Here is a 23,964-nt window from a genome sequence, read left to right as displayed (position 1 = left end):
AAATTACATGGCATCTTGTTCAGTATTGCACTTTATTTTGTTTATTCCCTCAGTCAACTTCCTTTTTTATTTGTAGAGCTTTTGAGCTGCAGGCCACCATGAGGTCTGCCCTCAGTCTCCTCTTCTCTGGCCTGAACAAACCAAGGGACCTCAGCCGCTACTCATGTGTCTTCCCCTCTTGACCCTTCACCATCTTTGCAGCCCTCCTTTGGACATTCTCTAACAGTTTTATATCCTTCTTACCGTTGCACCCAAAACCAGTGCCCAAGGTGAGGCTGCTCAGCGCAGAGCAGAGCAGGACAATGCCTTCCCTCACCCGGCTGGCAGTGCTGGGCCTGAGGCACCCCAGGGCAGGGTCGGCCCTCCTGGCTGCCAGGGTACACGTAATTCAAATTCAACTTGCTGTCAACCAGAACCCCCAGATCCCTTTCCACAGGGCTGCTCCCCAGCCTCTTGTACCACAGTCTGTACGTACAGCCAAGGTTGCCCCGTCCCAGGTGCAGAATACAGCATGGGGCAACCCTGGTACAGACAGGGAAGCTAGGGGAAAGAAAGAACTGGAATTTCATTGCTCTCCTGATAAACCAACTTACAAGAGGTACGGTAGAGCAAGTTTCACTTGCAATACTATTTTTTTATGCTTTAAAACCAGACAACTATTGCATTTGCCAAGGATCAAATGTTGATTTATTTAAATACTTCAGCATCTAAGACTTGGCTTTAGATATTTGAAAATAACTTACATATATTATTTGAAAGGAGTGAAAAATCAACAAACATGAACATTTTTGAGATTCCAATGTCCATACATAATTTCAATAACATTATTCACATTTATAGCTTTGCATCTGACTACTGATATTCTTCAACATGTCTCCTGTCCTGAAAGAAAGAAAATGGAGGCTTGCGTGTTATGCTCAGAAAGTTAACAGATTCATGCAAAAACAGATTTTGGCAAAAAAAAAAACACAGGAAGAAGCTTATCAGCTCAGACTTCTCTATGGAAATGGTCTTAGTTCATAGACTTTATTACACTACCTTTGGTATCTGCTATCTGTTACCACCTGATACATCACCTCATTTGTCTCAAATCACTTGGTAGCTTTGGTCCTGTTAAGAATAACTTCAGAGGATGGTGCAGTGCTGTCCTGGTATGACACATAGCTCAGCACTAAGCAGAGCTTTGAACTCTGTGGAGACAAAGACTGTCAGGTTTTGTTTGGTACTGACTTGTAGGGTTTGTACTCTCCGTGTGCTCTGATAAAGTCTGAGATCTCGACTCTATTATTAACCGATGCCTTTAAAAATGAGGTGAAAATGCAGTATTTCTGTAAAACTGTACAGCAGGATCAACATAGTGCTATGCTGTAACAGAGGCACTTGTGTACACGTATGTGGGAGTGTTCTGAGCTGGGCAAGCTAAATTACACCCTTTTCCTCTTAATGTTTTGTGACTGTGACACTAAAGTGATTTTTAGTGCATAAAAGTCATAGCTTCCAAAAAGCAAAACATGCAGCTCTAATAGCTTCATGTTTACCTTAGTTTAGTGCATTTTTATCATTTGTACTCTGAATCAAAAGAAGTCCCACCACAACTGCCATAATGGATGGCATAGAAACGCAAATAGAAGGTTTCACAGGAGACCTGTCAGCAAGGACAGAGCTGGAGATGCATGGAATTATCATATGGCAAATGACCTTACATTGCATGGAAGGAATGAGGAGAGGTTTCAGAGGCAACAATCGCCTTCTTCCCTATTCCATTCCTCTTTCTCAGGGCAGACATAAATAAAAGACAATGCTAGAAGTTACAGGGATTTGTATAAGATTAAAAAAGTACCTTACTTGGGATTAATTAAATAGGAATGATAACATTAAAATTAGAAACAATATATGTTACATTCAAATATAATTACAGAAAGAAGTATGACTTGCCAACAAGAATAACAAATGGTGTTAAATATCAGCGAATATCAGATTAGAAATGGACCATCCATTTTTGTGGCCTAGGTGGCAAAGTTGATTGTCTTTTTTTCTTTCCCGCGACAGTTATTTTCTCTTCCATTGGAGGCAGCTAATTAGGACTGGTTTCACATTCTGTGTGCCAAACTGAAAAACGTTCAAGAGATTGAATGTAGTTCTTCATTGTCCTTTTATTTCATGACATTTGCTGGTGAACGCACTCGTCCAACTGTGCGATGGGCATCTGAACGATGTGAAGAGCTGGCAGCTGGTGCAGGAGGCTCTCTGTGCTGAAGAGCAGAGCTGCAGGTTGCTGTGCCAGCAGGAACTGGTGAGGCCAGTCCTGGGCAACCTGCATTTGGTGGCCCTGCTTGAGCAGAGGGATGGACCAGGAGACTTCCAGAGGCCAACATCAACAATTCTGTGACTGCGATAGATCAGCCTGCAGGGTTGGGCAGTGACTCAAGGGATTTTCTAAATATCAATAGATTTTAATTTCGCCTTATGATTTCTTTAAATAAGTTCTACTGTGCAAAAAAAAATGTGATTTATGGGGCCACACTTGATCTTGATACTTCTAGGCAAGCAGTGGACACTATGGGAATGTGTTTTCCCCAAATATACTCTAGTTGAAACATGGCTAAGTCCCTTACAACACTCTGCTCCACAGCAGGTTTTTCTGCTAGAAAGCAAAAATACTTCAATTACAACACTGTCATTTGTTTATTGAAAATACTGCTTCTGCAAAAGGGTAATGAATGTGGGATACCACCAAACGAAAATTTCTCACAAAACTTAAATGACTGAAAACTTTCATTTTCTCCATTTGGTACCATATATATGGTGGGAATTATGCATTAGAATAGTCTAATGCTAATGCTACAATGATTCAAAGCATGTCTATCAGTATTAACTATATGTTTTTTACTTTGGCTAAGAATTTAATGATATTATTAGAAGTACATTACGGTTTCTACTTCCCAACTCAGGTTTTGAATCTTGCAATATTTGGTTTGATTTTTGTTATATTTGTCAATTTATTTGTTAGGATTCTGATGGGACTTAATACTTTTCATTACACTTTTGCAATTAACCTAATACTTAACACTTATCTACTGATAAATAGTTGTTCATAAGGTGCTTTGTAGTTTCAAAATGTTACTCGATAACTGTTAACAGACATATTTTTTTTAGTTTTAAATTGTAAAACAGAGGATGGCAAGTGGTTTATAAAACAAGCACAAATTAGTCGACATCAAACTGATGCATAGGACAATTGCTAGTGCTTTAGTTTAACTGAGGATACAGGAAGGACTTCAGGTTATAAAAAATGCTCCAGATAGGACGTGTCAAGGTGCAACTCTCAATGTCAAGGTGCAGCTCTACTTGCTCTTGGCTCCTGTAGGTTCCATGTCTATGTCCAGGTCTGACAGCGCACAGAAGAAGAGCAGTTGAACACATTTTGTTGTTTTAACTGTAACACAGAACAAAAATGTGTAGCTGAGACAGAGTTATAATATCTTAGACATATATGTCGATTTTGAAGTATTGGAAAGAACTACGCAGATCTTAGGAAAATCTTAAAAGAACATTAATGAAATGTATTAAACACATGTAATGAATAGATTAATGCAAAAAAAAAATCAATAATTATACAGTAAGTCTTTCTTATTTGGACCAATATTTCCATCAAACTGTCAGATTGACATTTGAGTTCAAAATGAATAAAGATATTAAAATATTGCTTTTCAAGATCGCCTGAACTTGAGAGGTAGAAGCTAGCCTTCAGGCCAGTAATCATTATTTCATAATTTAAGAAAACACACACTCTTCTGACTCAGATATTCCACTCCTTGAGCAGGAAACGGTGTCCTGGTATTTCTGCCTTCCAAGGTATCAAACTGCATGCATTTATTCTTCGCAATCCTACAGGGCTGTTATTGAGCCAACATTTTGAAATGGCTCAACACCACCAATGGCCATATTACATCCACATACTGGACTGTTTTGTACATTTATGCATAGCTTTGTTTTCAGGGTCGTGTGAAGAAGCAAATGATTTCAGACAAGCTGTGCACAGCATAGCAAAACTTCATAGGGAAAAAAAGAATTTAGGAAAAATTATTCTTTCTTCTGACCAAGCATTCAGAATTCTGGCACAGTGACTAAGACAAGATGGTATTGCTTACCGGAAAGCCACTGCAGACATCTAGGTCTTTTTTCAAATGGCAGGTAGACTCCCAAATAATATGCAGGAATGCCTGAGAGGGCAATACCAATGCCAATAAGGGAATTGATTGTGTCGCTGTAGAGAGGAACTATGACTAGGAAAAGGGAACATAAACAGTATATGATAGGGAAGAAGAGGTTCAGCTGTGGAGACAAAAAAGAAAAAAAATTATTAAAAAATCAACATTTAATAAAAGAAACAGTAAATATTCTATTGGAAAAAATGTCAAGTTTTGCAGATTAAAATTAGACAAGTCATTAATAAAAATATAATTAGTGACTACATGACTACTATGTGCTGTCTGTATCTTTTGAATGGTTACAGTCAGTAGTCAGTATTATGATAGTGTATGCTGCTGAGAGCCTCTTGTTTGGTACATGCCTGTGTATCTGACCATTTGCGGGTTTTCAGACCTGTACAAGCACAGTTCCCTTCCACATTAGTGAGAGACTAATCTTTGAAAGCAGTACTTTAAAATTAATAATAAAGTAATGGGTAATTTTCCCTCTAACTTCAATTGCAATTTTTTTTATTGTGAATTTGAAATAGAACAAACTCAGCTGGGCTTTCAGTCACCATTTTGATTCCACAAAACCTAATGGCTGATTTACAACCATTTTGCTGGGCTACTTAGCAATTATATCACAAATAAAGGAAATTGCAATAACTTCTTTATGAAATTTGTTTTCACTAGAATATTTTTCACTGGTTGCAGTAATAAGCCTCCTCAAGAGTCCAGAAGATGGCATTTGAATACTAGCTGAAATCTGGAACGTATACTGGTAGAAATATTTCTTTTTCCTTATAAAAGTTAAAAATGCAGTAGATGTTTAGCATACTTAACTCCTTTGTTTGAACCATGTTTTTTATAATCAGGATATTGCACTTAAACAGAAAAAAGTGCTGGTAAAGACAGCATGGGAGGTTAGGAAGACAGAGTAACAAGGAAGAAATATTTAGAAAGGCTTGAAAAGATTTGATGTTCATTTGGATTTTTCATAATTTTGCTGCATCGCTGCAGGGCTGAGATGCAGGTCATGAAGCCAGGAGAGCGCAGTGAAGCGGGAGCCAGCATGTAGCTTTGTGTGCCTGGGGAAAGCTTTGGGTGCCCATCCCTGCTTCCCTGGGTTCCTGGATTAAACTAGAAACAAACTGTATGTGTATTTTATTTTTGTGCTGGCTCCCTCTCCTAACTGTTAGCCAGATGCTGTTCTGCAGGCAGTTATTAAGCTAGCATTTCACTGCCTATGACCTATACAGCAGGAGGACTGAATGCCTATTATTCAAGCTTTTGAACTTCTGCATGAGCAGAATTTGGGATGTTTATGGGCTTTGGAGGGATTCTTGCTGAATTTGTAAGTTTGAGCAGAGTGTGAACTTCCCTGGAGCCCCCATCACATACTGAGGTTTCCTGTGAACAAAACCTTAAGGACCAAGAACGGGCCAAGAACCCCAAATATTTATTTAGTCTATTTATACTGAAAAGTCAGATTACATTTTAATGAAAAGAAAAAAAGAAACTGAAAATATCATTTCAACCTCACAGAGTATCAGAACAAATGTTTTTGTGCAAACTCAGATAAGTTTTGCTCCTTTATTTCTTATCTTGTATGCTAACAGGATTTCTATGGCTGAAATAAATAACCTATAACATAACAAGTAATATTACAGTTCTGGTAGCATGGGTAACATAAACATGTGCATTAGCTGACTGTCGCAGCTTATTTCCTCTCATTTACTTACTTTAATAGGCCGTGGCCTATGTGGCTGAGTATATCGCAGATATATTAGCCCTGCAATAGACAGACCCACGAAGAGCCAGTAGTTGAAACAGTAGTAGTTAATGAGGAGGAAAACATCTTCCACGAGGAGATAAAGCAAAGTCATTAAGCCCTAGAGATAATAAAAGAAAGACTTTTTAATGGGAAAATAAATACATGTCATCTAAAATAAAGAGGTAGTAAAGTTGTGAAAGGACCCGTTTCAAACACATTTAGCTGTTTAGCGTCTTTAGCCACATGGACAATGGGATTGAGTGCACCCGCAGCAAGTTTGCCAATGACACCAAGCTGTGTGGTGCTGGAGAGGATTGCTAAGAAGCCTTCTGCAGGCAACGGCTTACTTTGCTCTTCTGGTTGTATTCAGTTTGAAAACTAGCTTTTAATTTAGTTTGTCTTTTGGAGGCACTCACAATGCACTCAGATTGAAACTGTTAGAGTAAATTCTGTGGTATGCAGGTATGCTATATACTCTGCATGGAAAGGGTAAAATGAAACCTAAAATAGCAGAAATTTAATGCCTGCTTTTACAAACACGAGGAACAGAAGTATACAGTCTTCTTTTGATGCACAGAAGAAAAAAAATCCACTGGGAAAAAGGGGAATGGTGGTGTACTAAGGGAGTACACAGCTCATCGTACTAGTGCAAATAGAATTTATCCAAGAAGAGTATCCATAACAAGACAATAACTATTAATAAATTATCTGGTGTCAAACAGGACCAGTATGATACTTTATATAACACATGACAAGGGGAGATACCAAATAAAATACACGTTCAAATAAAAAACAATGAAACACTCTTGAATGATTCCACTTTCTCTGCTTGTGCATATCCTCCCCCCGTTTTAATCTACTAGGTTTATGGATTATTTATTAAAATCATTTGCACTAATTCTGTGGGCCACACTCCCTCGCTTTTGTGTTGCAAGATTTATTTGTATTGTGAGAGCAGGAAAAATGTAAATACGGATATGGGCATCCAACCATATGTATTTAAATTTAAATGCTTTAGCCAAGTGTTATAACTACAGCCCTAGAAAATCAGCCTACTAGAGGGTCTGTGAGATTTTCCTGTCATTTTCTTCTCCCACGGACACTCTGAAGATGCACATAAAGACTTAACTCCTGTCTACGTGTTACAAAGAGCCAATCTCTAAGTAGCGCTTCTGTTGTTAATTCTGACTACTTGTACAAACAGAGTGCACATAAATGTGAATCAGGCAATTCTCTTTCCACTGAAGAAAATCCACCAGACAAAGTAACACCTCCCCACCTCTACCCTCAATGCGTTTTAAAAATCCTGACCATTCGAGGAAGATCTCCCCATCCACCTCAGGAGAAGGCAGGGAGCAGTGTAGGGCAGGGAGGAGGTGGAGCAGTTCCCAGGGCTGCATCCCCAGGGCTGCATCCCCAGCAAACCACGCCAGGCACTGGGCCAGGCTTTCACTTACATTAAAGAGAAGAGCAGGGACTGGTGTGAAACACTTTATATGAATTAAGCTCAGACTGTCCGGAAGGTGTCCTTCTCTGGCTCCAACGTAAAAAAGCCTAAAAAAGACCAAAACCAAAACCACCACAAACAACAAACACACACACAAAACCCAGACAGTTAGCTGAGGAATGTCTTATTGCTTTTTGACAAAGACAACGTTAATTATTGTATTACTCTATTGTAAATGCTGCTTTTTTCTCTGGTGCCTTTAGTTTATCAGCTGGTGCTGATCATCGAGTGCTGGCATGAGATAACATGCCAGATCATAACAATCCCTCCAGCATAAACGAACAATTCACCATGGCAAAAATTGTCACTTTTACAATGTAAAGAATTCAGATTAATAACAAATGATTCATTTTCAATTATTTTAAATACATCTTATATTTCGTACCTAGATGCTGCAATTATTGAAGAGTTTAACCCACTGTAGCAGGACATGGCCACAGCTATAGGAATTATCCACTTAGCATAACTAAGGGTTTCACTGCCAAACGTCTGCAATGGAAAAAGAAAACAATAGTGAGGCCCATTACATTAACCATATGGACAATCCTGGGAAGCTCTTATGAGAACACACCAGCCCAAATATAGTGTCACAGCCATCGCTTTTCTCTAACACTGGCAACGACTAGGAAAATTAGAAATTGGAAAAAATGATCAATATAAAAATAAAAATGACAGATAAATTAAAAAAGGGATTTAAAAAAAAAAGTTTAGCTGAGATCAAGTTAATGAGATGAAGATGTATTGATTACAGTGTAATCTAACAAATCCTGTTTTCATTAATCCATGACTTATAATTGTACTTTTGTATAAAATATTGAAAAGTTTTTTTTAAAAAAAAGCATTTCACTGCATATTTTTGTGTTGAAAATACTGCTGCAGTCCTACAGCACTCAAAATCACCCAGTGTACATTAGAATGATGAAAGAAAGAAAGAAAGAAACAAACAAAACTCCACGCCCAAATCCTGGTTCTTAAATTACCCAGATTTGCCATAGCTCTTCCTCTGCTTGGCTTTAGTGAAAGCATCTATGATAGTGAAGTACTGTAAGATGCAGGATTTATAAAGTATAAAAGAGGATTTTAAAAGAGCAGATTTATTGGATATGAACTTTATGTGCAACTTCTAATATACCAGGACTCCTATACATACACACATACAAATTAAAACAAAGCAAAAATCATCAGCATAGAAATATTTCAATTGTTTTCCTAATAAGTATGCTACCTGAGATTCTTCCACAGGGGAAGAGTATGGAGCTTACTTACATACAGTAACTTTTGTTTTTATCATTTTATTTAACTTACGACAGCCACTGCATCACTTGTGAGGAGAGCTGACATGTCCAGCACTACATAGTACGCTATATTCGTCATCAAGTAAATAATAGTCACAATAGGCATGGAAATTGCAATAGAAAGTGGTAAATTCCTGCAAAAGGAAAATGGCAAAATTATTCCATGTTTTTTAAATTTAAATAGAAGATTGTTCCCAAATTCAAACGTTTGTAAATGTATACCTCCATCACTTTTGTGCAATCCAACCTTTTCTAATCATGAGGTTACAAAATAAAGTGCAGCCATGTGTAGAACAATTCCATAAGCAGCTTAGTTGGCTGCTTGTGGGTCTGTCATAAGCTTTGGAGAAAAATTGTGCATTTGTATCTGTAAACTATAAACTGCCTTTTATATAAAGCAGTGTAAGAGAGCACTTAAACAATGAGATTAATATGCATGCTTAGGTGTTTTATTGATCATAGGATTTTTTCCTGACTCATAACCTTTGCACGTCCCAAAACAAGGTGGACTATATCAGTGGGGTGGACATCCCTACAGAGAGGAGCAGATGGCATTTCCAGTGCTACTGTGGACTTTTTTCATTTCTCAGTTAACTTTTCGTCTTTAGCAAAATTAAACATTTCCCCATAAACAGTTAAGCTGAATTTCACATGATAAAACAGTCATAAACTTAACAGAGTTTTACTCTATTGGTGGCAAAAGCAGTCTTGGAAAATGAAGTAATTGTTTTGTCTGACTGAGAAGAAGTGGGAGGTTTTAGAAGGCTGGGTAGACCCACACTTTTCTCTGCTTTTAGCAGAGATTTGTTCTCCTGCTTTAAAAATTCTGGCCCAAAGCGTAAGGTGTAAAATACATAAGTGTAGGAAAATGATTTATTAGTGTGATACAATTGGTGAGAGATGACAACAATTCACAAGAGTTCTCGCGCTTACTAGTACTTTTGGAAATTAGAGTTTTTGTAGAGAAAATGGTTGGAATAACTTCCATCAGAAACAAATAGAAAGCAGCTTGTCCTGCAATCACCTGCCTTAGCAGAACACTTTCCAGAGCTCTGAAAGCAGAACATGCATTTACCTCTCAGGATTCTGCATTTCCTCGGTGACGTAATTCAGGGTGTCCCACCCCGAGTAGGAAAAGAGGGCAGAGTACAGAGCCAGTGCAATCATTCCCGGGTTTGTTGCTGAGCCCTCGAAGGGAGCTCTCAGGTTTTCTGTTTCTCCTGTACAAAGAGCAGATACCAATTACCTATTACACATCAAAGGTTATGACCTAGAAGGACACTACACTAAACGTCTCACCTGCCCCCCCAAATAAAACCCATTCATTCCTGGTTTCATTACTATACCTAAAAGTTGCATTTTTACTTGACAGATAGGAGAGTAATACAGACATTCAGACAGCAACTCTAACGGGGAGACAGCAGAACATGTTTTCCCATGTTTGTTATTTGGATGTCACTTGTGAAATTCTACCAGAACTCACAGCTTGCCCTGCCTGGCACCGACCCCTAGCCTACCAAAGGAGGGTGATGTGCTGAAATGGCATTATGCCCTCTCAGCCAGGGAGAAATGGTTGGGAAACCCAATTTCAATTCCTGAATCTGTCTCACATTTCCTCCTCTCCTAACCATGCCTTTATTATCACCAGATGAATTGGTGGCCAATGGAGCGAGAACTTGGGACATCATTCTCAGTAGGATGCTCTCTCCCACAAAGCTGCTCCCTAAAATTAAGAGAAGACACGGGAAAATCTTTCCTTTCAAAATTCTCCTCTAGTTTAGTTCAATCAGATGAGACAACAACCTGCATAAAGTTGCAAAATAGAAGAAATGTTCATGAAACTGCATGAATCTTCACTGCAGTCCTGAAAAGAGGAAGAAAGGCCTGTCTGAATTTGCAGAGGAAAGCGAACTATCTAACGTAAATGGAAGTGGGTTTAGGTATTAAGGAAGGCAGAAATACACTGAAACCTCTATTAGGGAAGAAAGTAAGGTCTTTGCTATAAAATGAAGAAACTTCACCATGTGGTTAAATTAAGGAATATACTGATACCACAAAAGCAATGCAGTCGTTGAAGAACAGTAAATACCAGTCTTTCACATTCATAATAAAGTCTTTTTCTCTGGAGACTGCAAGAATAGAGGAAGGTGAACCTACATGATCCAAACATGCTTCAGCAACATGGCTGAAGAAAACGGTAGGAAGGAACAAATAAAGGAAAAATCCAATAGGATCAAGAAAAGCTTTCTAACTGTCAAACCTTCTCAAAATCAGATACGTTCACAGTGGTTTTTTTTTTTTTTTTTCCTTTTAAAGAGGCGTATCTGAGCACGTCAGAAGGAGTATGGCAAAGCTAAAATGTGACAATTGTTCTTTCAGTTGAATCACAGAATCACAGACTGAAGCAGCTGTTGAGTTTAAAAGAGGGCATTGACCTGATCACAACTTCCTCCAGAAGTCTAGATCATTTCTCCTCCCAGTCCTTGCTGTATTTAAGTGCTTGGTTCTGTTCAGACAGAGTAGAGATGAGACCTTTACCACTATTACAAGCCCTGAGCATTTTGCACTCCTTGAAAGATGACTTCCTCTTTGCCTTTTTCCCTCCTGACCTCAGATATCAGCGTAAAGGAACCAACCTCAGGACTGCGTTCATTTATTCAGTTTTCATTAGACTTTTCATTAGACAACTGACATGCACCACTATGGCTAAAGAAACAAACAAACAAAACCAATCAACCAACCAAAACCCTTCCCTTAAAGTCTGGTGTAGCTTTACAGTATAGTAATTGGAGCCAAGGAAAGAAGAAGGCCAGAAAATATAGGAAAACAATCACTCTTGTTAGGTTTTACAATCTAGTTTCTGCAGAAGAAAAAGACAGTTCCTAAACCAATGAGAGAAAACCATCTCTATTTTAACTGAATAAAGACACAATGGCTATTTAGGGATTTCATGGGAAAGGAAAATGAAAAAGAAACCTTAGTAACTAAGCAACAGAGCTGGAGTTGGAAGAGACTTCACTGCACCAGATCCCAAACTAATAAAATCAAATCCGTTGTCATATGCAAAGATCAGAAGTAGCACTGGAATAAACAATCATTTTGCTGTTATGTAAATACAGTTCAGCCCAGTTACTGCTCATAAAAGATGGCTCATCCATCCTGTGATGCCTTATGATACCACAGTGATTCACAGGAGCGCAGTATTACAGTTTTGTCCCCTGTTTCTAGGAATGAACACACCCTCTCACCACTGAGCAGGGGCTCGTTACTGTAGCTGGAGAAAAGAGCAAGTTCCTTCTTCCTCTGATACCTGCCATGCTGCAGTGCCCCAGAAGAAGGAGCAACACTAGTCTACTAATTTTAAGTAGCATGAGACTGAGACATCGAGGCTAACTTTAAGCTGGTTAACACCAAACTGATGTTAATTCAGCTGCTATCTGCTATTCAGCCTTGCAATGCAGGACTTGATGTTGCGCTGGTTTGCCACAGTAAGGACAGAAGAATAATTAAACTCCAGTGCCTAGTGAGCCATAAAATTCCTCTAATCTTGCTATGACAGACAACTTTTTCAGAATAAATAATACTTTGTATGCAAGTCTTATAGAGTCTGATCTTCCTGAATGGATTTTGAAATTCATCTATGGTTCATTTTTAAGAATTCAAGTAAATGAAAAATATTCTTACCTTTACCAATTTTGTAAAGACCAACAGCTATCACCAAGATAAGAGCCATAACTTTTGCATATGTGAAAACATCTTGTACGCGGGTTCCCCACTTCACATTCACACAATTAATAAATGTTAAGGAACCTGTAGAGAAACGTAATATGCATGAGAAGAGCGCAATGTGTTTGGCATCACTATTTCAAATGCTTCCTTCCAGAGAGCACCCTTCTTTCAAGAAATACAACAGAATCAATGTCAATATTTCAGGACCACCTAGATTTATGAAGATGAATGACATACCTGTGATGCTTACTCCATTACAATAGGTAGGAAGAAAACACCTGATTTTGAATTTTAGGATAACTCCTGTTCCTTTTAAATAATCTTTAAACCTTTAAATTTTCTTAAAGTCAACAGAGTTGCTCACATGTAGATGTGATTTCTTTATATCCATTTTTTGCACTGAAGTTCTCCTTGCTGATTCAAGTTCTAGTTGCATACAGAGTAAGGACAACTTCTGCACCAAGGAGTTTGGCTGCTGTTTGCAGGACACTGAGCTGAGCTGTGTCAGTGTGCTCTCACTGTGCCCATGGATTAGGAGCTGAGCCACTCATGCTTTGAGCCCAGGCCTGAAGGTTACAGAACTACTTAGAGAGTTCTCTCAAGCATTAATTTTGACAGTATCTAATGGAAATAATTGAGAAGTTTGGTTGCAGAGACTGGGTGTTGTCAACTTGTTCTCCTTTCCTCCTCCTGCCGTATTCTTTGCATCCAGCTTTGCTGCACAAGTTAGACCCAAGGAGCAGATAAAACACTGTGAGGAGCACTGTGTACCGTAGTGCTGCCCACCTGCTGGTGTGCCCACCTGATCTTCTAGCACCCACTCAGCATCACAGGCAGCTCATATCCCTGTCCACTCTATAACTCAGAACAGAGACAGGTGTGCATTTGGTATCAGGTATGAAGCCCAGCTGCTGGAGAAAAAAAAAAAAATTGTAGCACGGGCAGTTCAGGTTCCTTTCAAGCACAGATCAGAATGGGCTATTTCTTCTCCAGCACGCTTCTTGGTCTTTACTTCTGTTTCTTTGACCTGCCTATCATCTGCACTTCAGTTTTGAAAAAAATGTAAATGCTTAAAATGAAAACCACTTAGAAGCCTTTCTTTATAGTAAGGAAATTAGCATCCAACTGCAGATGCTCATAGGACTTTTGTCTTCATTGTCACGAGCAACTCTGCATATTTGACTGGGTGTCCAGCCAGCTGTCAAAGTAATGATGCACCTAACTATTTATGGCATCGGGACCTGATGTGCCCTCACTATTTCCTATTAACATATCAATGTTGTGCAATAGGGACAAATTTTATTTTTATTCTGGTGTTAAAAACCCCAAGAGGTTACATAATAATTGTTCCTGCTCAGTGTCAGGTTTGAATATAAGTTAAACTTGTCTGTAAATAAAGGACTGCTGTAAATCTTGCTCTAGTAAATGTGGCATAGACATTGAAATATGTTTTATGCTCTGTAATTAAAAAAAAAATCTGTTTTCAATAACTTAATAACATACGTCTCATTTAAAAATAAAGTAATATATACCAGTAAGTGCTAGAACTGGAGCAAATATTTCTTAAAAAGGATAGAATATGTGTTGACTGAAGTTTTTAAAACTGAACATTTATGCATTATTTGTGATGTTATAAAGTGCTATTTGAAACACTGCAAGGGATACTTTTACTGCATATGTATGTAACACAACATGTATTATGTGCTTCAGTGTCTTTAAATTCAAGGCAGCAGGATCTTGCCATAAGATTCCCAGTAAATCATACAATGTATAGATGTAAATGTTCTCTGCACTGTGTTGGTGAGGTGCCAACTAAATCTACTGCTCCTGAGCCTTATCAAAATTGTTCAAGCTAGTAATAAGCTTGCTGATACTGCATATTGCAGTCAATATAATAAACTGTAATTTTCCGAGCATTCTGGGCTGCTACCCAAAATGCTGGTTGTAGGCCTAGTCAGTAGTGAGGCAGCTAATTTTCTGTATGAGAAAGCAGCAGCTGCCAGCCACACCTGGTACATGAGCTCATGGAAATCAGAGGTACTAGAGTACACCACAGATGATTCACATGAAGACTACAGCAAGAATAACCAAAAAAAAAAAAAAAAAAAAAAAAGCTTAAAGAAACATCAGTATTTGAAGACTGGCTTTCTTAAGTGACTTCAAGAGAGGCATGCAGAATACTGGGGAAATTATTTTTGGTCTAATAAATAACTGCTTTCCTGTGCAAGTGGAGACTTTCAGCTGATTAAAGTTTTTTTTTGGAAAAGCGTTAGTTGCCTTTTAGAGTATGGAGTGGCCACGATGGTCTCAAGTTATATCATGGAGCCTTCTTCAGAAGCTAACTTCTTCTGTACCATGCTGGTGAGAGTCGGGGCTACAGAGAGAACACCTTTGCAGAACTGTCAGTATACATTATACTAACTTAAGTTAAAATTACCCATCCCTTTAGAAGTTTTTGTTGTTATACAATTTAAGCCATTTAAAAAAAGATCACGCTATAGCACATTGGGGAGGGGAAGGGAAGGATGACCTATCTTGACAAATACAAATCTTATGGCAAAGAATTTGAGTACAGTCCATCTACTGGAGGATAGACTTGTAACGCTTACCCCTGTGTTTAACGAAATCAACTCTGAGGAGTATGTGATTGCTACTCATTATTTCCTGAGACAAAACTCATATTAGGCAGAATATTTTTTTTAATTTCATATGGGTTTTAAGTTTTTTACTCATCTTAAATGATTTGCAAGAAATAGGGGAGAGAGGACATAGACTATGTGTGGGCTGCAAATTAGACCCATGATTCACAGAGATATGTTTAATCAGTAGCTACAATTTTCCTCAACTTGTTGGAATTCTCCTCTTCCCTCTAATAATCTCAGCCTCAAATAAAATACAAAACAAAAAGCATATGAGTTCCTCAGAATATGTTCTACGGAGGCAATAATTATTTTCATGAAAGATAAAGGCATAGAAATTGTGAAAAATATCTCTGTGCACCTACAATTATAATCCTTATTTTCTAGCAATCATAACTTTACTTACAAATACAAGCAGCTGCAATCAACCTGACTGCATCATATGGTGGCTCGCAATGAGGAAAAATTGGTTGAACAATATAGTTAGCAAATGTGATTGCTATCACTGCCTGAGTTGTTGGTTCAATAATTAGCAAAGAAGACCACAGTCTGATGAAGGCCACAAAGGCACCAAATGCTTCCAGGATGTAGGCATAGCTGGCTCCAGATTTAACAATGGATGTTCCCAATTCAGCATAACACAAAGCTCCAAACAGTGAAAACATTCCGCCAAGAGCCCAGATGATTAGAGAGAGTCCGTAGGAAGCACTGTACATTAAAACCCCTCTGGGAGATACAAATATCCCAGAGCCAATCATGTTCCCGACAATTAAAGAAACTCCATTTAGTAACGTAATTTCTTTTTTCATCTGCATTTTATCACTTGTGTCTGCCATATCGTCCATTTCAGCTTTTCCAGTCTTGGATTTGGATTTTTTATTGCAGCATATTCGCCAGGGCGCCGGCATCTTCAACTACCATTACCTGAAAACAAGAGGAGAGGACATCTTTTGTAAAGCATGTGGCATCAGAGACTCGAGTAAGATAATTACTGTACAAGGCACAAATGGTACAAAGAACAATTGTTTTGCCTGCTTTCATCTTGTAGTCCAGGAATCACATACTAGTGTATCTTCTTACCTTTCACCCTTGCGTACCTTTTTAATGGATGAGTGAGAGGTCACTGTCCTTGGTCACAGACCCTGTAACTTTCCTTTCTTCATTTCACATTCCTGAAATTGAACTCTGAGTTCACCTTTGTCATTTGTATTGACTTGTAAGTCTACATGATGCTACTGAAGTAATCTTAGGGAAGAAAGAGACACTCTTCCTCTGGAAACATGCTCTAATAGAACTCAAGTGTCCCACACAGGTATACCTCTCCCTAAATTATGCTGATAGCCCAGGAAGAACTTTGTTTCATTATTCAAATATATATATATATATATATATATATATATATATATATATAAATCAAATCATATACATCTGAAAATAATCTACTGAAGAACACAGGAAAAAGAAAAAAAAAAAAGATACTCAAAAGCTCCAGCTTCAGGTGGTTAATGTTAATGTATGAAGATGAGGAAAAGAGCTTGAGCTGTTTGTTCCAAGAGATGAGATTACAGCTGCAGTGAATAATGCATCTTGTTTAGTTATTAACCTCACTTGACTTCTGGGCGAAAGCCACTCGCATGCACAGGGATTGAATTTTGAACACCCTGTTCCTGGAACACTTTCATACAAGGGAGCCCAATATAACATGTTTGTGAGAGCTTCCAGCACCACTGCTCACAGGGCAAGATCCAAATACAGCAGGAGCTGGGGAAAACTACCCAACTGTGTAGCTGCAGAGAGAAATCAGCGTTGTGCACACATCACACCCCTCGGGGGCTGCAGTGGTGAGGGATGGGATGGGGAAGGGAACGGTAACAGCCTGGATGGCAGTGATTGTCCCCTGACTACACCCATTCTTGGGTCAGGTTTACTCATACCAATGCTTGCTTAGAACAATGACTTTTTTTGGTGCCTGTCTCAAGAGAAATTAATTTCTCCTTCCTTTCCCCTCCCTCACTCCAAAGCACTTCCAAAGAAAACTTCCTCAAAATCTTATGAGATAAAGCAAAGCTGTGTGTGTAGTGCAGAACAAAACTCTTCCACAGGACACTGGCTGGAAATATTTGATTACAAATATGTTGTTAAAATGTGGATCAATAGCCATTAAAAAAAAATCCTAAACTTCCTGAAAATTTTGCTTTCCTTTGTAATGTATGTCTGTTTTAGCTGCCCTGAATAATTTATAATGATGCATTCCTTTATAGCTTTTGTTTGGGTGCAACTCCTTTGCCCTATCCCTGGAGGTGTTCAAGACCAGGTAGGATGAGGCCCTGGACAACCTGATCTAGTGGGTGACATCCCTGCCCTTGGCTGTCACTGCATTTGAAAATATATCTGAATATATATTGGAATATATATCCAATATATATTTGGCTTGGGTTGGAAGGGACCTCAAAGATATATTCATTCTGTTATTCTATGAACTCAGTCTCCTAGTTGATCAAATAACTAATGAGGCCTGATGAGGATTAAAGATTAAAAGATGTCAAACTCTCTTTAAAGATTAAATGCCTTCCTCATCCCAAATGTATTTCTCTAACCGCAGAAGCACTGGGGGAACAATGAAGTAAAATTAAATATTAATTTTTGCCATAGGTGTTCAAGCATGACAGCTGAGTCTTCCACCCTGTGCTGACCTTTTCTTCACACACAGGTGACTCCTTTTACTTTTCACTTTGTCCCTTGAAGAATAAAAAACATCACCTTGGTCTGGGGGAGAAATTTCAGGCATCAAATACACCAGTCATGTTTCCCTTAAAATTCCTAATGAGCATACCCAGTTTCTTACCACTGACACAAGTTTTCTGATGGTGGGAAAAAAAAGAGGGAAAAAGAAGGAGAGGAGAGGGAGAGGAGAAGTACTATTTCCAGAAGCTCCTGTCTCTGTTTCTGTTCTCCATGGCTACACAAGATGTTGGCAGGAGCCCTGTCCTGTGACTGCAGCTGTCTGGACAGCCCATCAGGACAGCAACACACTGGAACTTCAGGCAGAGTTTGGTTTAACTCTCAAAATCCACTATTTGGCAGCAGACTTGGTATAAAATCACCTTGTGCTTTTTCTGCCTGATCTGGGCTTTATATATACATTTTTTTCCTGGGTCATTCACAGCTCTGAGTCTAAGCCAAAATGCACAAGTGTGGCCACAGCTCGAAGGGAATCAGAATTTGAAATGCAGCTGTTCCTGAGATGATCTGAGCGTGGAGCTATGCAAGTAGAGTGATCAAACCAGCGGCTATCTGTTTTCCTGAAATGAAGTCTCATTGATAATTGAGATAAAGTTGTTTGCCTGTAAAGTAAGACACATAATGCAATTGATAGGTTGTCAGTAGTACAGGTAACTTGCGTGCATGATATCAAACCTGAACTTTGATGCTTAGTTAAAGATTAAATTATTTTTTTCAGTAACAATGTTCTGCATATTTTTCTTCTCTTGTGCTAGCAAAAGGTTATTTCAGATCTCTAAAAATGTGTAACCAGAGCTGTGCAGGGAAATATTTCTTTCATAAATAAGTGACCTTGGATAAAAACATTTTGAAAAAAAAAATTAGAACAAGAAACAGTTCAAACTTCTGTACTTTGAGAAATGCCACATTAGCAAAACTTTTAACCAGACACTAAGTTCACAAATAGGAACAGCCTGAGAATCAAAGGATAAGAGATTCAGTTTCCATAACAAAGAGGTGTGACTTTACTGTGCTTGAGTTCCCCAATTTATGTCAGCTGAAAATCTGCAAGAAAGTAGCTCCTTAAGGACAAAGCCTTTTGGGGAGCCTTGCTCCCTCCCTACTCCAAGTTGCAGTATTCCCACTAGCTTTTACAGTGCACTGGTCTCATTCAGTGAGGTCATGATATTGAAGTTTTTCCTTCTTATTTTCCTTCTTTAGGACTATGTCTTCCTTAAATAAACAAGGTTTTACTTAGGATTCATACTAGTTCCCAGCAAAGTCTTCAAGATATTATGAAAATTAGGAACTGGTTTCCTGTACAAATCTTCCTGTATTATAGCAGAAGAATTATGACGCTTCTGTCACAAGTGCAAAGATTGTAACTGCTGTTACAATCCAGAGAATGGCAAAAACATTTGAAGGGGTGCCATGGTCTATTGCCATGGTCTAATCCTCTCCCATATTTATAGCTTCTGTTATTTTATTCCTACCAACCCTGACCCACAGTCTTGTCTTCTGCCCTGCCATACTATCATTCATGTCACTTCACCTTCATGTGTCATGTACTCTTCATCCTGTTGTCTCCCCCTCTTGGGACCATCATTGCTTCTGCCTTGAGCTGCTGAGCAGAAAAGCTTACATTAAGACTCACGGGTCAAACATGATTCTGTTCACTGTCACTTAGGCATCCCTGTAGGTGATATTTCAAGGCACATAATCCAAGATAAAGCCAGTACTAGCTAATGCCTGGGAGGGCTTTCACAATGGAGACACCCATCACAGCTGTAACAAGTTGACTTCTTACATGGGGTGGCCATATTCAGTTGCAAAAACCTTCATTATAACAGGCAACAAGTCCTTACACTAAATCCTTTAGCAGACAGGAAATCAGAATGGCTTCCTAAGAGTGCCATTCTGAGATTTAATTTATGCAGTAATTAAAAAAGGGAGGTTCTTTCCATTCTGACATTTCTCTTTAACATGTCTGAAAGTGCAAAAACTAACTTTATTGCAATAAGAAAACTTTATGACATCGAAAATATATGTACAGGTATTTCAGTCACTCTTGTGTTTGAAGTCTGAAATGCAGGACATAAAAGCTTCATGGCATGAAGGGAAGTCCCTGCTCTATGGGCCCCCATGGACTGTGGAAATCAGAGGCTCAGACAGGTATGAACATGCTGATGTGCCTCAGAGTCTTCAGCAGGCAAGTGAAACAGCTGCAAACACTTGCCTGTGTGCCTTGCGCTGGCAAGTGATCTCTACCACAGAACTCCAAAATCCTGTCTGCATGCACGTCCTGTTCTTTCTTAGGAGCTCCCTCAACAAACTGAAGAAAATTTTCCTCTTGGAGAAAAAGCAGAAAGCCTTGAGCATACATAGGCATGATGGCCTTGAATTGTTTGCAGTCTCATGTTTACCTCCCAGCTGTATTTTACAGAATCACAGAAGGGTTAAGGTTGGCAGGGGCCTCTGGAGGCCACCTGGTCCAACCCCCCTGCTCAAGCAAGGCCACCCAGAGCTGCTTGCTCAGGACCATGTCAAAGAGCCTTTTGAATATCTCCAAGGAGGGAGACTTCACAACCTCTCTGAAAAAAAAAAAAAGAGCACAACAACTATCTGTACAAAAAGCAGCAGAAAGGAAATTGTAGACTGTCAGCTGGAAAGTTAAGAAAAATGATACCATAAAGGGATAATTCTTAACAGTTTTTTGTTTGTTTTTTTTTCCCTCCAGTCACCACCAGAAGTCATGTAAAAGTGAAGAAAGAAGGGACAGCTTACTAATACTTGAGAACCAAAGCTGAACTAAAGCCAGTTCTTCCATAAATTAGCTCAGGACTGGTTTGGCAGGGTAGCATTTTCTCAAACACTTCCCCATCCTTCAGGGATCTACCGCCTAATGAGTGACTGCCTCCTTCTTGAGGAGGTAATTAACCTTTGCCAAAAGATTGAGAAAGGCTTGGTCAGGGGTTATGGAAGTGTGACGTCTAAAGGACCGCTCACAGAGACTTCCCGAGGGACTGAGCTGCTTCTATTCATTAGGCTGCTTTGAAATTCCCGGCTTTTAGTTGAAGAAATACTAGTAGATAGCTTAGAGGATCTCTTTCGAAGGCCAACATAGTTCCCCTTAACAGATTCCCTTACAAAAGGAGGGCATTTAGAAGGTCATATCCTATCAATGACGCTGGAAACATGCCAGGCATCAAATTTACTGCTTAATGTTATTTCAAATAACTTCATGATCTATTAATTACTTGATTATCTACTGCCATGTAATTTTTCAATAATGAAAGTCTGCTATACTATCAACAAACATAGCGAACTCAAGCCAGGCAATAAAACTGGAAAAAAAAAGGTTTCCTAGTTTCAGTTAGATAATGAATGATGTTAGAGAGATCTAAAAACAAAATCTAGAATATTTTAAATATGTCTACATTATGAGCCAATATATGTGTAGAAAGACATTAAAAAAAAATCGTGAGAAGTCACAGTATCTTCTTCAAGTACACTCTATTTTTTTCTTGTGTGTAGTAGAATGATCAAAAATGAAGAAAACAAAACAAAATAACATAAAAAATACAAAATATATTAAAAAAGCAACCAACCAAATGAAAAAAAACAAACAACCAACATATACCTTTGTATTAATAGCTACCATGGAATGAAATCAGATGAGCCTGAAGTTTTCAACATGACCAAAAATGTGTGGATCGAACTTTAAAACACTGTTTCTAGGCATGAACTTCAGCAAATCTTAAAGGGAGTATTCATGATAAGTAACACTGTCAAACATTTTCCAGTGTGAGAGAAGATGAAGCAAAAAAAACCCAACATTATGCATTACGAAGGAACGGCATGAAATACAAAAGCAATAGAAAAAATAATCCACTTTGACCTCCTCTGAAGAAAACATCCCACTTAGTAGGAAGTGATCAGCTTTCCTTTTGGTTTTTAAATGTTATGTTTATAAAAATATTTGATGAATTAATGCTTCAAATGCTCCAGCCACATTAGCGTGCTCAGAGGCTGATTTTCCCAGATGAGGAACCTGCTCCACCCCCAGTGCTCCATTCCCACCCCAAAGCAAGGCATGGAGGATATTTGAGAGAGAAGCTACTCTAGTCCAAATCTAAGAAAGAGATGAAAAGAGAAAGCGGCAGCTTACGTTTGCTTCCTTCAGCAGAGAGGCTACTGTAATTGAATAGGGACTGCCTACCGCTGCTCTACATAAGCACACATCTGTTTCACCAGGGCAGTGTAGTTATTCCTAGTATGAATAGCCTCTTCTCGCACTCTCAGTTTAGCCTTGAGCTGCTATTTTTATTACGGTATTACGTGAACACTAAAATCAATGAGAGCTTTCAAGAAAGAAGATCCCAGACTCTCCTGGAACGTGGTTTCTCCAAACAACCTCAACTGAGGTCATTAGCAGGCAGAAGAGAGCTTGCAGATCAGCTGCTCTCTATTCCTTAGAAAGTCGTGACAGAAATAAGACAACAAGGAAGGTGAAAGACCAACCAACCAACCCAAATAAAAACAAAACCCCTTCATCCACGTGCCACTGAAGACAAGAACAACAGTTTCCCAGACATTAACAGTAAGTGAATGCAGTCTAATTCCCTCCTGTTAATTTAGAAAGGCACGATGAGACTTGTTTCTAACACCGCGCACAAAGAATACATTTATTCTTGTTGGATGAGTTTGCAAAATAGAAGGATATTCAGAGGAGTAATGTTAATGGTAGCTAATTGAAAAACCTAGGTATTATTTCATTTCAAACAACTTAATGTTTACCTGTGCACTTTTTGTTATGTTTTCTTTAATTCTATTCATTATTAAATTATTTAACAACTCCGTTACTTTTCTTAACCATAAAATTATGTATCTGTGGACTTTCTGTAATATTTCTGAAATAATTTCTGACAAGATGCATGATACACAAAACATGCTGATCTGATGTAAAGTTCTTATTTAAATTAAATAAACATTAAAAAAGGATAAAAAATAAGTAAAGACTGAAACAACTTACCCAATGTATTCACCTTTGTCTTCTGAAACAATATATTGCCCTCCCTTTTGGAAAAAAAAGGAGCCAGTACAATATGCAGCACAGTATCTACCGAAATAGGTAAAACCTCAGAAAATAAAGTCTTCTGGGCAGATCATATAGTTAATGAATGCAAGAACACTAACCTGGAATTTTTGTTTTCCATGAACAACAAGACCAATAGTAAGGCATGGATTTGTATTCGTGTGTCAAAGGGCATTTGGAAGGAGCTGATCCGGCAGATCAAGAGTCTTCAGTTGCTGGACTGAGTTGAAGCACCAGATAACAGGACTTAATCAGAATGGGCTACTAATCCAGAGAGGAAAGTGAACTAATTGAATTCAAACACAGATATCCCTCCAGTCAGCCTCGGTAATCCGACTGGAAAACGAGCAGGAGAGCTGCATCGTGCTGCACGTTCCCTTCTGTAACCCACAGTGACACAAAGGAAAAATACTAACAACCCAAACCTTTCTATCCTAGGTCAGTGCTCCTCCTATTTCTTCCTTTTAAAGTAACATCTTGTAAAAACATGCTTTCTGAGATAGACTGAGAGAGGTCTGCAGTTAATGTTTACGTGGAAATGGCTGTTTTCTTTTTTTAAACACTATTAAACGCAGGTACACGATAAGTATTTTGAATAAACAGCCTCCAAGTTATTTTATTTTTTATCTGTGAAGAAGTTATTTATCCCTGAAAGCTCTCTCAGTCTGCATGGAAAGATTGCACAACTTCAGCTGCCTGCAAGCCTGTGGTTCTGTACATTATAATACATCAAAACACACTTTGGCAACAGAACTGTTTTGCAGGCATGTTATTCTCTGCTGGGAGAGCCAAGAGGCCGAGTGCCACATTCTTTAACCAGAGACTCAGTCATCTTAAATTTTTTTTGCTCTCATCTGGGCAGTGTTAACAGACTATAGCCTAAAAAGCATGTCTGCAATCCTATTTTCAAGAATGCATACTTACTTTCACTCTGAAATTTGAACTTGAATTTGTCACGTTTCTCAGTTTGGGCACTGGACTGGCTTTTGTGTGCTACGCCGAGGACCTTTG

At 38.6% G+C, this 23,964-nt stretch overlaps 1 protein-coding gene across 7 annotated transcripts; it reads right to left on the bottom strand.

Moving 5' to 3' along the window:
• Positions 1 to 659: 659 nt before the first annotated feature.
• Positions 660 to 23,728, bottom strand: LOC121064608 (Y+L amino acid transporter 2-like). 7 transcript variants are annotated; one of them, XM_040546370.1, is made up of 12 exons: positions 23,055 to 23,343; positions 22,891 to 22,934; positions 19,411 to 19,479; positions 15,544 to 16,061; positions 12,454 to 12,579; positions 9,845 to 9,989; positions 8,780 to 8,903; positions 7,860 to 7,963; positions 7,425 to 7,521; positions 5,936 to 6,085; positions 4,152 to 4,335; positions 660 to 3,436 (listed from the first exon to the last, which is right to left on the bottom strand). In XM_040546370.1, the coding sequence occupies exons 4-12, from the start codon at positions 16,043 to 16,045 to the stop codon at positions 3,345 to 3,347; spliced, it is 1,524 nt and encodes a 507-aa protein (XP_040402304.1). In that variant the 5' UTR covers positions 16,046 to 16,061; positions 19,411 to 19,479; positions 22,891 to 22,934; positions 23,055 to 23,343; the 3' UTR covers positions 660 to 3,344. The 7 variants fall into 7 exon arrangements, with proteins under 7 accessions (XP_040402304.1, XP_040402302.1, XP_040402303.1 ...); XM_040546368.1 differs by lacking the exon at positions 19,411 to 19,479 and having other exon boundaries at positions 22,891 to 22,977; positions 23,055 to 23,348; XM_040546369.1 differs by lacking the exon at positions 22,891 to 22,934 and having other exon boundaries at positions 19,411 to 19,482; positions 23,055 to 23,347.
• Positions 23,729 to 23,964: the final 236 nt, after the last annotated feature.

This window comes from Cygnus olor, chromosome 2 (assembly GCF_009769625.2).
Source record: "Cygnus olor isolate bCygOlo1 chromosome 2, bCygOlo1.pri.v2, whole genome shotgun sequence".
Lineage (NCBI taxonomy): Eukaryota > Metazoa > Chordata > Aves > Anseriformes > Anatidae > Cygnus > Cygnus olor.
This window is presented reverse-complemented; position numbering and strand designations above follow the sequence as displayed.

Excerpts from the sequence above, each read along its gene's own strand:
- LOC121064608 (XM_040546367.1), bottom strand. The coding sequence starts at position 16,045 with ATGCCGGCGCCCTGGCGAATATGCTGCAATAAAAAATCCAAATCCAAG. Across the intron at positions 7,964-8,779 it reads CAAGTGATGCAGTGGCTGTC|ACGTTTGGCAGTGAAACCCT; the intron begins GTAAGTTAAATA and ends TTTCCATTGCAG. Across the intron at positions 3,437-4,151 it reads ATGTCTGCAGTGGCTTTCCG|TTAAAACAACAAAATGTGTT; the intron begins GTAAGCAATACC and ends TCTGTGTTACAG.